Genomic DNA, 14428 nt, shown 5'->3' with positions numbered 1-14428 from the left:
TGACATGTGGAGACGGTAATCACATCCGAACTCAGTTGTTTGTCGTATACACCGACACAACACAAGATAATATCTGTCAATAATTTGATTCTTTGTCATATATGCCGACATAAAATGCAAAAAATTAGTATGTATTAATTATTTTTTTAATTAACAAAAATTTTATTTAATTATAAGAATAATTTAAAATTTTGTGATAAAAATAAAAATTGTGAACTTTTATTAACTTAATAAGGTTATTAACATATTATTTAATATAATATTCATAAATATACTACCTATAACTTATTTTAATCAACAAAAATGAATATAGGACCTCATATAGGACTCATTGTTGGAGATGAGAAAATGAGTCCTAAATGAATAGTGAATAAAGAGGTCCTATAATGGATATAGGACTCCAAATCCAAGACCATTGTTGGAGTTGCCCTAATGCAAATGCATATAAATAAAGGTACCGTTCTTTTATTCTCAAGTTGGTTTTACTGATTGTTAATTGATTATTTTTTATTTTTTGAATTGGATTAGTTTAGATCAATTGATGTAATACACTCTCCACTCTATCCCTTCTAGTGAAAACTCTTAAGTTGAGGACTTGGTGAGGACTTTTCGACTTATCCCATATTTCGATCTTATATCTACATCTTGACCGTTCAGTTTATATCAATTGATTAGTTTAGATCAATTGATGTAATACACGCCCCACTCTATCCCTTCTAGTGAAAACCCTTAAGTTGAGGACTTGGTGAGGACTTTTCGGCTTATCCCACATTTCGATCTTATATCTACATCTTGACCGTTCAGTTTATAGGTATTTATGAGTAGATCATTTCTTCAAATTTTCAGCTATATTGAAAATTGTTAAGACATTCATAAATGTGATTTATCAATTATGAACTTGAACGGTTCATATTTGACAGATTTGGTTCGTCCATTAATTTGATTTAGTTTGTTATCTTAACGAATACCAATTTGGGTGAAAATTTGTAGAAATGATCTACTCATATAAACCTAAAAACTGAATGGATAAGATGTCAAAATGTGATCGAAAATTGGGTCTTTTAAACTATAAACCGAAAAGTCTTCACCAAGTCCTTAACTTAAGGATCCTCACTAGAAGGGCTCCCTACACTCTATTGAATAACTCTTCCAATTCTTTAATTTCATTTGATGTTTAATGTGTGTGTTTGTTTTTTTTTTTTTTTTTTTTTAATAACAAAAATTGAGTGAAAAACTTGAAGATTATTTAGCTAACCACCTAGTGTAGTAAAGTTGATTAAGCTGTTTAGTATGAAACCCTCATGTCTAGATGTCGAGCCTCAATTCCCACAAGTTTGTAGCTAACATGCTTGAGAGGCCTTTGTGTTCGTGCAACCTACGACAAGACATTAGTTTGGATTTGCTGGAATACTCTCGTGGACCTCGGTCAGGATACTAACTGAGTAACGTAAATGAGAAATTGTATTCGTTAGATCAATCGATGCAATACACTGTATTGGATATCTCTTTTGATTCTCTATTTTAGTTGATGCTTAATGTTTTTTTGCTTTAATAAAAAACGGTGATTGAATGAGTTAACACTTGAGGACCGAGAGAAATTATGCGCATCCTCAAATTTTATTAGGCTAAAGTGAGAGAAAAAAATAAAATCTGGGAGTTATATTAGGTTATTGAATCTAACTTCGTAGTGGATAAAACGTAAATCCGAGATTGAGTATGAGTTCTTTGATAATCAATTGATTATGTCGTTGTTACACACTTTACATTACATGTTAAGAATACCGGAGTTTAGATTTGGTCAAAAGGTAAATCCGAGTTTGAGAGTTACCATTGTGGTCGTGCTCGTGCAACTTCATTGACCTTGTCACACTTCTGAGCAGAAGTACTTTTACTTATCCTTCTTCTTACTCTGATTCTGACCGTAAAAAACAAAACAGAAGGAAATCGGCGACTCGTTAAATTCCGAACACCCAGTACTTTGTCCACTTGCCTAACCCGGTCGTCATCTTCACGTGCCACCCAAACCCAATTATAGCAATAAAACCCATCAAGGAACACTTCACAGTCCCAAAGTCTGCACTCACAGTTCTCACTTTGGTGTTAGGGAAAGAAACCCAACCAAACCCCAAAAAAAAAAAAAGAAAAAAAAAGAAGGAAAAACCTACATGATTTCTTAGAGATTCTTTCAGGTTTTTTTCTTGTGGAATCTTTTCTTTGTCCTTGTTCGTTTTCATTGTCTCTGCAACATGCATTTGCCAGGGGAAGAAGGCCACAATCCCCTGAAACGCAGCTTGTCTGACATGACTGATGGTCATGGTGCTGCTGCCGATCAAGAAGGTCCAAAGCGCTTCAGTCCCAGAAGGTCTGCTTTTCCTATCAATTTATTTGTTTTTGTTTTTATTACTATTCTGGCTAAGGCATTGTGGGTGCCTGAAAAGTTGAGATTTTGATGGTGGAGATTTTTTGGGTGTGTGTGTGTGTGTTTTTTAATTTTTTATTAATAGGTATCAGACACAAGTGTATGAGGTTGCTAGGAGGAGGAACACAATAGCTGTGATGGAGACTGGTACTGGGAAGACAATGATAGCTGTGATGCTCATTGATGAAATTGGTCAAGCTATCAAGTCATCTGGTGACAACAAATTGATCATCTTCTTGGCCCCAACTGTTCATCTTGTTCATCAGGTACTGACTTCTGCTCTCCTTTTGGTAATGTGGATCATTGGTATTGAATGGCTTTTGGTGTTTTCAGCAATTTGGGGTTATCAAAGAACACACCAGTTTTGAAGTGGAGGAGTATTATGGAGCCAAGGGAGTTGATGCATGGGATAAGGAGCATTGGGAAAAGGAATTTAAAAACCATGATGTTAGTATACTTCCTTAGAAAATCTTGATGTTCATGCTTATGTCAGTGCTTATTATCTTTTCACTTTATGCAATGTCTTAATCCGTTGAAATTTGAAAGATCGCGTCTAATTTATAGCTGACGAAGTAAGATGCTGATCCGTGCTCACTTTGCTTAGTCCCTTGTGTTAGCTAGTGATGAGGAAATTACTTAATATGTTCAGAAATAATGTAGTGCAATTTATCACATTCTCTGTTTTAGCATTCGGAGAACCACAACCGAAAGTATTTGCATTTGTAACGTGTTTGAACTAGCTTCTCAAAATATTTACTATTCATAAGGCACATGACATACTTTCATTAGAATCCTTATAAGAAAATAGAATTATCAAGTTTTTGCAGTTGATGGACCTGTTATTTTATCCTGTAGATACTGGTTATGACACCCCAGATTCTTTTGGATGCCTTAAGAAAGGCATTCTTGACCATGGAAGCAGTATGCTTGTTGATCATGGATGAGTGCCACCGGGCTACCGGAAATCATCCTTATACGAAGATCATGAAGGTTGATTTTGTTGCTGTATTCCTCCATTTTGTTTGTTGTGATTCTTGAGAGATATGGTATCTTATATCATTTGTGGTTTACCAACTTGACAATAATTTCTGTCTGGTTGCAGGAATTTTATCACAGGTCTAGTATGAAGCCAAAAGTTTTTGGAATGACGGCTTCACCTGTAATTCGGAAAGGTAATAAAATGCTATTGTTATTTTTTTCTATTCACTGTTGTTCCAAAGTATTACTGATTTACTGTATTTTGATTATATAGAGGATTGCTTTTCACATGTCCATTATTGATTCCAAACCTACTGCTAAAATTTATTGATCAGGTGTCTCATCCCCAATGGACTGTGAAGATCAAATATCAGAACTTGAAAGCATTTTGGATTCCCAGGTGACCGCCATTTTTTTGTTTTGTTTTGATTCTTGAGTTGTAAATGTGAGTTACTATTGATGGATCACATGTGATGATTTACAGTCTTATAATTTGCACACACAGATATATACTGTTGAGGATAAAACAGAGATGGAAGTGTATGCCCCTACTGCGAAAGAAACTCGTAGATTTTATAACCCAACATGGTTTTCAAGTTTGGATTTGAAAGAAAAGATCAAGGCTTCTTGGTCGAAGGTACTCCCAGTGATACTTGCTACAACCTTTTCCAGTATAGTATGGATGCTAACAAAAGTTTAAATGCATGATCAGAATGATGCTTTGTTTTTAACACTGCAAGAATCAATACAAAGCAATTTTAAAGATTTGGAGGACAAAGTTAAGACTCTGCGGAGACGATTGTCTAATGACTATGAAAAGATCCTATATTGCCTGGACAACCTTGGTCTTATATGTGCTTATGAGGTATGATCTTAAGCATTAGTTTTAATGAAAGATAGTCTGTTGCCAGAAAGTCAAGGAAATGATTTGTGTTGCCATCGAACTTGTTTCTGCCACTTTATTCCAATTTCCAACCATTGAAATATCCATTTCATGTTTCTTCCAATTTTTTTTTCTTTTTACTTCTATGGTCCTTGATTCTGGTTGTGATTATAACCCCGAGTTCCTTTGCAGGCCGTGAAGGTCTGTCTAGAGAACGCTCCTACTAGCGAAGAGTGTGAAGTTTATAGAGAAAGTTCTATACGGTGCAGATATTTTCTCGAGGAAGTTGTTGGTATAATAAAGCATTCTCTTTTGAACGGTAATGGCTTTCTCTCTAGTAGTATTTATTTGATCTTATATGCAAGTCAGGGATATGGTATAAGTTACTAAAACTTGAAATTTCTCTTAATCACCCCCTAGGCTTTTGCATAAATTCATATGAAAATCATTCTTGGTGCTTTGTTTTTCCTGTCATTCAGTTAATGAGGACCAAAACATGATGCTCCTTCTGTAGGGATCAAGTTCAGATTCTTAAGATAAATGATTGATAGCCTGACATTCTTTCATTAACCATTATGCCCTTATGATGCGAGTCACTTTATGTTCTCCTTTAAAGAAGTTATATATCAGTCACAGTATGCCCTTCTTATATTCAGGTGTTGAAATTTTTTTGGATGTTGGGTTTGACTATTTGAAGGCAGTAGATTTGGGCTACATATCTCCAAAGTTAAATGAACTTGTTCAGCTTTTCCATTCATTTGGGTAAGGAAACGACTCCAAAATCTTATTCGCCTGATTGCAAAATAGATTTTTGACCATGATTACTGGTTGCAGAATATCTAGGGATCTACTGTGCCTCATCTTTGTGGATAGAATTATCACAGCTAAAGTGATTGAAAGGTTCATGAGAAAAGTTACCTCCTTGTCTCATTTCAAGATTTCATATTTGACTGGGAGCACTACCTCAGTTGATGCTCTGACACCGAAAATACAAAAGGAGACATTGAAGTTATTCAGCTCTGGGGAGGTAAATGATGATTTATGTTGTAGGAAAACATTGACTTATGAGTAGGTCAATTAATTATGAGCTGTTCAGAAATATCAAACCTAATACTGAACTGGTAACTCTTGCTTTATAGGTCAATTTATTATTTTCTACGGATGTAGTTGAGGAGGGAATTCATGTTCCAAACTGCTCCTGTGTGATACGTTTTGATTTGCCAAAGACAGTGCGTAGTTATGTACAGTCTAGAGGACGGGCTCGTCAAGATAACTCTCAATTCATTATAATGCTAGAGAGGTAAGGTCATTGCTTTCTCGTTTTACTGCATCAAAATATCAATAGGTGTATATAGTGAATCTCTGATAAGTTGAGGCTTGCCTCTGTTGGCATCCTTATTTTGTGTTTCCTTAAGCAATCTTAACTATCCCTTCATACAGAGGAAATGAGCAACAGAGGGATCAACTATATGAGATTATCAAGAGCGAAGGTTTGATGACAAATACAGCTCTAAATAGAGATCCTGAAGAAATTGTTTTGAAACCATGTACACTTGATGAAATAAGTGAATATATTGTGGATGCCACTGGAGCATCGGTTACAGCAGATTCCAGTGTCCGTCTCATACATAAGTATTGTGACACACTCCCCAGAGACAAGTATGTTTTTTTTCCTAATCTCAGTGATTATTCTCCAATTCACAGCTCTCTTTGTGTTGTTACTTATTGTACTGCGATCACTGGATAAAGGTACTTTATTCCAAGGCCAGCTTTTCAATTTTCATATCTCGGAGATTCTTATGAATGTAAGATTACATTGCCTCCAAATGCGGCTTTCCAAACCTTGGTTGGTCCTGCATGCAAAAACTCTGCTTTATCAAAGCAGGTTGTATGCCTAGAAGCTTGTAAAAAGCTGCATCAATTGGGTGCCTTGAATGATCATCTTCTCCCATCCACTGATAAGCCTTTGGAGAAAGATATAATTACAGAGAGCAAAGGGCCAGCGTCTGGTGCGGGTATGTATCTTTTGACATCATATTACTTTTAATGATTTCTTATGGTCACACACTCACATGAGCTCCTTTTTATTTATTTATTTATTTTTCTGTTTATTGATCTTGGTACACATTTTAAATGGTGATGGAGCAGTGGTGCATGTGGCTAACTGTTTCTGGTTATCACATCTATATGCACATTTTCAACCAGTCTCTTTGTTCTACTTCATGTTGATTTTTGCCATTTTCTTCTTCCACTTGTTCTCCCCTGTCCTATGGCCTTTCAGTTAATAAATTTTATATTCTCTTTAAGGAACAACCAAAAGAAAGGAGCTACATGGGACAACTAGCATTCGCGCTCTGTCGGGAACATGGGCAGAAAAACTTGATGGTGCTGTTTTTTATGCCTATAAATTTGACTTCTCCTGTGATATTGTCACCGAGCTATATTCCGGATTAATTCTTCTGATTGAGACGGAGCTTGCTAAGGATGTGGGGAATATTGGATTGGAGCTTTACTTGGTTTCAAAGAAAGTTAAAGCTTCTGTTTCTTCCTGTGGGCAAGTTCGTTTGGATAGAGAGCAGGTAAATCATAAGCTTTTGTAGAATATAGCTTATTTGTTTTGAAGAAGTACTTACTGTAAGTCTGTAACTACATTTTTCTTAACAGATGGCAAAAGCAAAGCTCTTTCAGGAATTTTTCTTTAATGGATTGTTTGGGAAATTGTTTCATCGAATCAACCCAGCTGAAAAGCAGAGAGAATTTTTACTTAAGAAAGAAACAAGAAAGCTGTGGAGGCAATCATACATGTATTTGGTTCTTCCACTTGAAACATTTAATGATTCAAATAATGATTCTTGGAAAATAAATTGGGGAGGGATCAATTCTTGTGTTTCTGTGGTAGAGTTCTTGAAGCAAAATGCATTATTGGGGGCTCAGCATTGTAATGGTGATGCAAGGAGATCATTGCAAAACAGAACTGGCCCATCTGGGACTGGATGCAATGGTTCACAGATATTCCACTTTGCTGATTCTTCTGTTGATGAAAACAGTTTCAAAGATATGGTGGTAGTGGCCATCCACACTGGAAAAATATATTCTGTTTTTGAGGTTTTGAGTGACACATCTGCTGAGAGCCCTTTTGACACATCAGAGTACAATAACTACGCTGAGTACTTCAACAAAAAGTAAGTGAGTAAATATGTTTTGGATGTTCCGTCACTGTCACTTTACAGTTTTAATGATTGTGGTAGTTATGTTCAGATATGGGATCCTGCTCATGTATCCAGGTCAGCCTCTTTTGCGGCTGAAGCAAAATCATAATCCACACAATCTTCTTGTGAACTTCAATGGCGAAGGTTTGTTGATCTATGTGCAATAGCTCTTCATGTTATGCACAGTCTGTAGATTGTCACTCCCATCTTCATGATCTTTTGTGCATGTCCCTCTTATAGTGTGCCCCTTTCTCTATGGTTGGTAAACACAAAATAATTCTCATAACATTGATTGTACCTTAGAAAGACATCCATTATAACACTTAATTCTATTATGATACCGGCGATATGATTGAGTAAAAAGTTCCCGGGACAAAAGAAAAAATCCAGAATGCTATCATCATGTCTCTTGAATTAATTGAAATTATGAAAGGAAGAAATGCATTTCCCTTTGAATTTTTCTCAATGAAATCGAGTGGTTTAGCAATAGCTGTAATACAGGCTCTTTTTGTATGTTCAGTTTCTGAAATTTTCTCTCAACTGGGTAGGTGGTAGTGGTATGACATCAGAATCTGGCCTTGTTAATGGAAAGGAACGTATGTACGCCCATATGCCTCCTGAGCTTCTAGCCTGTACTGGTGTGAGAAGAGAGGTTTTGAAGTCATTTTATCTAATACCATCATTGATTCATCGATTGGAATCCTTGATGTTAGCTAGCCAACTCAGAGAAGAGATTAGTAGTCATCCTAGCAGCTTACAGATATCAAGCTCGTTGGTATGTGTCATGTACCTCGGTTAGAGTAATTGTAATTCGTCACTTTTATCTTTTAGTAATATGACTAATCCAACTAATTTCTTATGTTTAGATTCTAGAAGCACTCACATCACTTAGATGCAGTGAAGATTTTTCCATGGAGCGTTTGGAACTGCTTGGTGATTCAGTCCTAAAGTATACTGTAGGCTGCCACCTCTTCCTAAAATATCCCGAAAAACATGATGGACAATTATCGTCTCTGCGCCAGTCAGTAATTTGTAACGCAAACCTGCATAGATTGGGAATAGATCGAAACTTACAGGTAGTTATCCATATATATGCTAATAAGACTTGCATCCATTTAATTGGTCATTTTGTGATAATGAGTATGGTTTCTTATTTGATAGGGATATGTACGTGACGGAGCTTTTGATCCGCGCCGTTGGGTTGGTCCAGGACAGCTCTCTATACGACCTGTTCCTTGTGAGTGCGGAGTGGATACCTTAGAAGTTCCAGTAGATTGCAAGTTTCAAACTAGAGACCCCGGAATTGTGGTTGGAAAGTGCTGTGACATGGGACATAGATGGATGGGTTCCAAAACAATCTCTGATTGTGTTGAAGCCCTTATAGGAGCTTACTATGTAGTTGGTGGTTTATCTGCTGCTGTTCATTTTATGAAGTGGCTCAAAATTGATTTAGAGCTTGAGCCATCCTTGGTTTCTGAAGCAATTGCTACTGCATCACTTCATTCCTGCAATCCAATGGTGGATGACATTGGAATCCTTGAGTCAAAGCTTCGTTATGTATTTTCTACCAAGGGTCTCTTACAGGAAGCCATAACACATGCATCTGAGCAAGATTCAAAACTTGGCTATTCTTACGAGGTAGTGATTGACTTTTTCTTCCTCACTTTTATTTATTTGAAAGAGAAGATGATGGTTCTAGAACAATGAGGAGAATTTATCATGAACTTGGACAGATTATTGTGTTTATTTATGAGTAAACAGTTCCGTATATTCTTTTCTTATTTCTTGAATCTTTAACAGAGACTAGAATATCTTGGTGATTGTGTGTTGGACCTACTTATCACACGGTATCTCTATCAGAGCCACAAAGATATCGATCCAGGAGAGTTAACTGATTTGCGTGCTGCTTCAGTTAACAATGAAAACTTTGCTCAAGCTGCTGTAAGACACAACCTTCAACAGCATCTACAACATTGCTCTGGGTTACTTCAGAGTCAAATAACAGAATATGCAAAGTCCCTCTCTGAACATGACATTGGTAGCAAACTTCAAGTCCCAAAAGGCCCTAAGGTAAGTCTCTCTGAATACCACTGGGATTCCATTGTTGTTATTATGATTTTTCATTTTTGTATTCATAAGAATGGTGTCTCTACAGGCTCTTGGAGACATGTTGGAAAGTATTGCAGGGGCAATACTAATTGATACGAAGCTCAACCTTGACGAAGTGTGGAGAGTATACAAACCACTGTTATCTCCAATTGTGACTCCTGATAAACTTGAGCTGCCTCCCTTGCGTGAACTGATTGAATTATGTGGCTCACTTGGGTACTTCCATAAAGAACAAATTGTAAAGAAGGATGAAACAGTTCACGCAGAGCTTAGTGTACAGCTGAAAGATGTCCTGTTGATTGGAAAGGGTATCGATCGAAGTAAAAAGACCGCAAAAGGAGAAGCAGCTCATCATTTATTGAAGGAGCTTGAGGTTTGTTAGTTCTTTAATGTCTGCTTCCTCTTTGATATTTCTTATGAAACCTCGGCTATCATAATCTTAGAGTACTTTGGACATTCCGCAACTAGAATAGTATGCTCATTACCTGATGAGCAGCTACCTTTGTTTTCAAGATTCTTTGATTTTCTCCTAAATTTAAGAAAAATTTACATTTTCATAGATCAATAGTTTTAGCTTGGGATAGCCCATCCTCAGTAGAACGTACCTACACTGAAACAAGTTGATCGAAAGAATTTGTGGAATTCTACACTGTCAAAGAAAATGGAAAACAAGAAATTTAGGAAAAAGATCAAGAATATGGATCTCTTTTGAGTTTTGATAGTGTTATAATATTTTTCCTTGTAATTTCAATACAAAATATTGCTGATGCTGTAGTACTCATGCTACAGAAAAGAGGTATTGCACACTCTGGGTCTGCCAGAAAGAGAAAACTGGGTGCTGAACAAGTTGATGATACATCTCCAACAAAGCAAAAGAAAACTGAGATGCATCTGCCTGTGGATACAACTGAACTTTCTTCACCAGCCACTGTCAGAAAAATAAGTAGTCTGAAAAATGACATCCCAGGTTTGCACCTTGCACCCCAACTTATCAGTGACAATCAACCTTACGTTTTCTTATCATGCTGTGGGATTCTTGTGTGCAGTTATAAAACCAATCAACATGAAGAAAGGAGGACCTCGGGTCTCTCTTTTTGAGCTGTGCAAACAACAACAGTGGCAAATGCCTACCTTCAAACCAACAGAAAAGGATTTCAGGTAACCATATGCATCGGCCTATCTTCAATAATTGTTACTTTCTCGTAGTCTTTTTTATTTTTGGCCTCACAAGTATCTTTCCTCCCTGATTCTCAAATTGAATTTGGTGATTATGCCACTAACGATCACTTTCATCTATTTTTCTCTGAACAGTTTCACATCAACAATAACGTTGTACATACCCAATTTGGGCAACATTGAATGCACAGGAGATCCTAGGTCAGACAAGAAGAGTTCACTAGACTCTGCAGCACTTCTCATGCTTTATGATCTCGAACGGCAGGGTAGAATTATCATCGGTGGATGCTGATATAATCTGTAATGCCTGCCTGCGTGTATTATTAGGATTCAAGAAATGGGAGGGTGGTACGTTTTAAATCCGTCATCCCAATTCTCTAATTGTGGAGCAACTAGGGGATCTGGCTTTGGGTAGTCCATAAATAAACGGCAATGTAAAATAGAGTGCTTCACATCAGAATCAACATGTCCATTTGTGCATGTACTAAATAAAGTGTCCAGATGCCATCATGTGTATTATGTATTGCATGAACCAGCCAACATTGCGTCCAATATCAATAAACAAGGTATTTGGTATTGACACTTGTTCCATGAGGTATTCTATCCATGTAGATGGGTTTCTGATCAATAAGAGTGCTGCAAATATTGGGTATTTCACTATTTAAATAGGTTTCCAGCCTATAAATCACTGCTGAATCCACACACACACATGGCGTTCAAGTTCCGGATTCTAGGCTGCCATAGCAAAAATTTCCTGTTCTTTTGTAAAGATATACTGAAAAGTACAGCTAAATATATGCTTGTGTGGGTTACTACGCTAGATAAGGTTAGCAATGGTGTTCTTGAGTGTCGACTGTCACCTATACTTCCACGCTCCCACAAATTCTACCATACTTTGGGGCATGTCATGTTGATTTAGCGATTAAATACCGTACTATTTTCACATGCTCTATGATTTTTAAGAAATGACACTGTCCCAAAGTGCCATCTCTTCATATGTAAAAAGACCTCATGGATTTGAATCATTGGAGACCCTGCTTTCCTAGCTTGTCTATATTCTCATTCGCAGGAAACAACCTAATGATACAATGTGTCTCGTTGTTGGCGTGACGTGGTGCGGTTGTTACATCTAAGAATTTCTCTTCAAAGAAAAGAACTTGCGTGGCGTTTTTTGATTGGAAGAAGAAACCAACACAGTATCCAGAGGATTGGGCCTTGGGCCCCACGGTTTAAGCGAATCAATTTCGACGTTCGTAGATGAACAACTGGCAGCAGCAACGTCAGACAACATGGATATGCCACGTGGGCTCCGGCAAAGCTAAATCCCCTCCCTAAGCAACACGTGGCCCGGTTACACGTGGCGGGGTGAAGAAACAGCACCCATCTGGCTCCACGTGAAGGCCCTTGGATTAGGTCTCCCGCCCTCAACCCTGGGGACCTGGCGATGTCGTTTTATCATTTCCAATCAACATAAAGTGCTCGTTTTATATATATGATTGGATATTGGATCATTACATAATTGATTCCCTCAATATCTCTCCCTAGACATATTTTGATTGGATAATCATTGTATGGAATTCATTTTTCACGCAAAAAAAACAAATTATTATTTTGAATTCTTCAAAAAAAAAAAAAAAATTTATGTTCTTATCATTGGGGATTGGGGACTACATATATAGCCTAATTAAGGTTCTTACAGTTTGACAAAAGTTGATCTTATTTAAGAAAAGCTTCTCCTAAGTGGGCCGGGACAGGTTGTGCGCGAAGAAAGTAAAGAGCGAATCTAATTTTGAGAGTATGTAACGTACACGAGAGTGATCAAAAGCACCGTCTACACTGACATATATATTCAATAAACTTTGGCTTGTATTGTAACATTCATAAGCGGAAAGAGGAAAAAGAGGAAGATCGTTGAAGATCTCGCCGAAAAGAAATTCATCTTACACCGCATATTAGTATGAACAAAGCCATCGTAATCGACCATCGAGAAAAACCTTATATCGTGAAATTGAAGATCTAGAATGCACGATTAAAAAGCTCGCTTGTAACTAATATTTGAGACAGAAATAAAGAGTACGAAAGTGCATGCATATATAACTCATTTTTTGTTTGAGGAACAATTTACTCAAACAACTATATAAAAATAAAAAACTAAACCACTATATTCGGAATATATAGTACCAGTGGATTCTTGAAAGAGAATCAAATTCTCACAATAGATTATTTAACAGTAAACCATAATTAATTAGCAATTTTTATTTAACTTTGTTTTCAAAAGGCTGAGAATATGATATACCCTGTATTTCGTTCTCTTCCAAAGATGGAATCATAACAGTAACAATCAAATCATAGCATGTCTTGTATCGATCTCTATATATATATAGTCATGTTCTGTAGCAGTAGAAGTCAATTAGTCAATCTAATTACGAAACTGCCACTGTCTCTTCCTCAGTAGCAACACCTGGTCACCAACACAACACACATATACTGATATTACTGATATACATACACAAAAACATACATGCACTCTCGCTGTCATGGCACACTGAGCAGCTATACATAAACAGAAAACCACAGACGATTGAGCTCTTTGGTTCTTCAATATCAACATTCATTTATCATTGATTGAAAAGCTATATTTTACAGAAAGCAATACATATTGTTGAACAGATCGAAAACAACACACACCATCTATATCACGCTTTTTTTTTATTGCAGTAAACCACGAACCAAATGGGAAGAGAGGAAATCGAGTGAAACCTATAACCCTACGCGTATGTATACCCATGAAAACCCAGAAAAACCATATACCAAATTGAGACTAAATTTAATCCCAGAAAGAGACCAGAATCCATAGATCAATGAGAGACAGGAACAAAGACTCACTCACTCAATACAGTAGTGATGGATGATCAGGTGTCTCTGACGTGGAAGAGATTGGGGTTTTTTACGACGATATCGTACATGTAAACGGAGTTGAACTTGTTGAAATCTCTGGGGAGAGAGATTAGGTCAATGGAAGAGTGCTTGTGGAATTGGTACAGGTCGGGGTCGCCGCCGTAGTACCTCTCCCACCCTAGCCCGGTGAGGATTCGCTCCAGCGCCGAATAGGAGTTCACCACCTGGCCGGTGGGCAAGTGCACCAGCGCCTTCTTCCGGGACGAAGACGAATCATCCACCAGGCGCATCACACCGTTCTGCTTGAACACCCAAACTCCAGACATAGTGAGAGAAGTTTGACCTACACGAATTATTGCTGAGTTTTGTGAGAGAAGAGCAAAGAGGGGGAGAGCTCTGTGTGTGTTTTGTTGATGGTGGCGAAAATGAGAAGGGGGAGGGAGGTATTTATAGGGCGATGAAAGAGCGTTGGGGACAAATAAAAACAAGAGGAAAATACTCTGGGAGTTTGAGTGGGAGTTAGACAAGTCTCCTGAAAACGACGGCGTGTGGGTGTGTTTGGCTTTTGAAGAGAATCAAGATATTGTGGGAGCCAGTGTGGGGAAGACGGTGCATTGTAACAAACCCTAGGGCTCATCGCAAGGAAACGATTCCCGGCTGCCGGTGGGGCTTAGGGTTTTTGAGGAGGAGAATCTTTTCTCTGTGCTTTTCGAAATTAATGGGGACGGAATCTGTGTAACCCTGAGCGCACTATTG

At 37.5% G+C, this 14428-nt stretch overlaps 2 protein-coding genes across 2 annotated transcripts; one reads left to right on the top strand and one right to left on the bottom strand.

The window, feature by feature from the left end:
- The first annotated feature begins 2246 nt into the window (after window positions 1-2246).
- On the top strand, window positions 2247-11217 carry LOC101309472 (endoribonuclease Dicer homolog 3a-like). The gene is made up of 25 exons (XM_004305559.1): window positions 2247-2362; window positions 2505-2685; window positions 2753-2866; window positions 3275-3409; window positions 3522-3591; window positions 3733-3797; window positions 3903-4034; window positions 4110-4262; window positions 4473-4568; window positions 4897-5042; window positions 5115-5307; window positions 5420-5580; window positions 5721-5939; window positions 6030-6295; window positions 6588-6859; window positions 6945-7462; window positions 7539-7633; window positions 8038-8264; window positions 8356-8565; window positions 8651-9127; window positions 9290-9559; window positions 9645-9971; window positions 10388-10565; window positions 10645-10756; window positions 10910-11217. The coding sequence occupies exons 1-25, from the start codon at window positions 2247-2249 to the stop codon at window positions 11064-11066; spliced, it is 4890 nt and encodes a 1629-aa protein (XP_004305607.1). The 3' UTR covers window positions 11067-11217.
- A 2011-nt stretch (window positions 11218-13228) lies between these two features.
- LOC101296123 (flowering-promoting factor 1-like) lies at window positions 13229-14084 on the bottom strand. Its single transcript, XM_004303401.1, has one exon. It carries the CDS (start codon window positions 13996-13998, stop codon window positions 13687-13689), a length of 312 nt encoding a protein of 103 aa, XP_004303449.1. The 5' UTR covers window positions 13999-14084; the 3' UTR covers window positions 13229-13686.
- Between the last annotated feature and the right edge of the window lie 344 nt (window positions 14085-14428).

The sequence above is a fragment of the Fragaria vesca genome, linkage group LG6, assembly GCF_000184155.1.
Source record: "Fragaria vesca subsp. vesca linkage group LG6, FraVesHawaii_1.0, whole genome shotgun sequence".
NCBI lineage: Eukaryota > Viridiplantae > Streptophyta > Magnoliopsida > Rosales > Rosaceae > Fragaria > Fragaria vesca.
This window is presented reverse-complemented; position numbering and strand designations above follow the sequence as displayed.

What these genes read in the sequence shown, in the direction of transcription:
- LOC101309472 (XM_004305559.1), top strand. Translation starts at nt 2,247, where the DNA reads ATGCATTTGCCAGGGGAAGAAGGCCACAATCCCCTGAAACGCAGCTTG. An exon ending in TCAAGGCTTCTTGGTCGAAG is followed by an intron (nt 4,035 to 4,109) that starts GTACTCCCAGTG and finishes ATGCATGATCAG; the next exon opens with AATGATGCTTTGTTTTTAAC. An exon ending in GTCTTATATGTGCTTATGAG is followed by an intron (nt 4,263 to 4,472) that starts GTATGATCTTAA and finishes GTTCCTTTGCAG; the next exon opens with GCCGTGAAGGTCTGTCTAGA.
- LOC101296123 (XM_004303401.1), bottom strand. Translation starts at nt 13,998, where the DNA reads ATGTCTGGAGTTTGGGTGTTCAAGCAGAACGGTGTGATGCGCCTGGTG.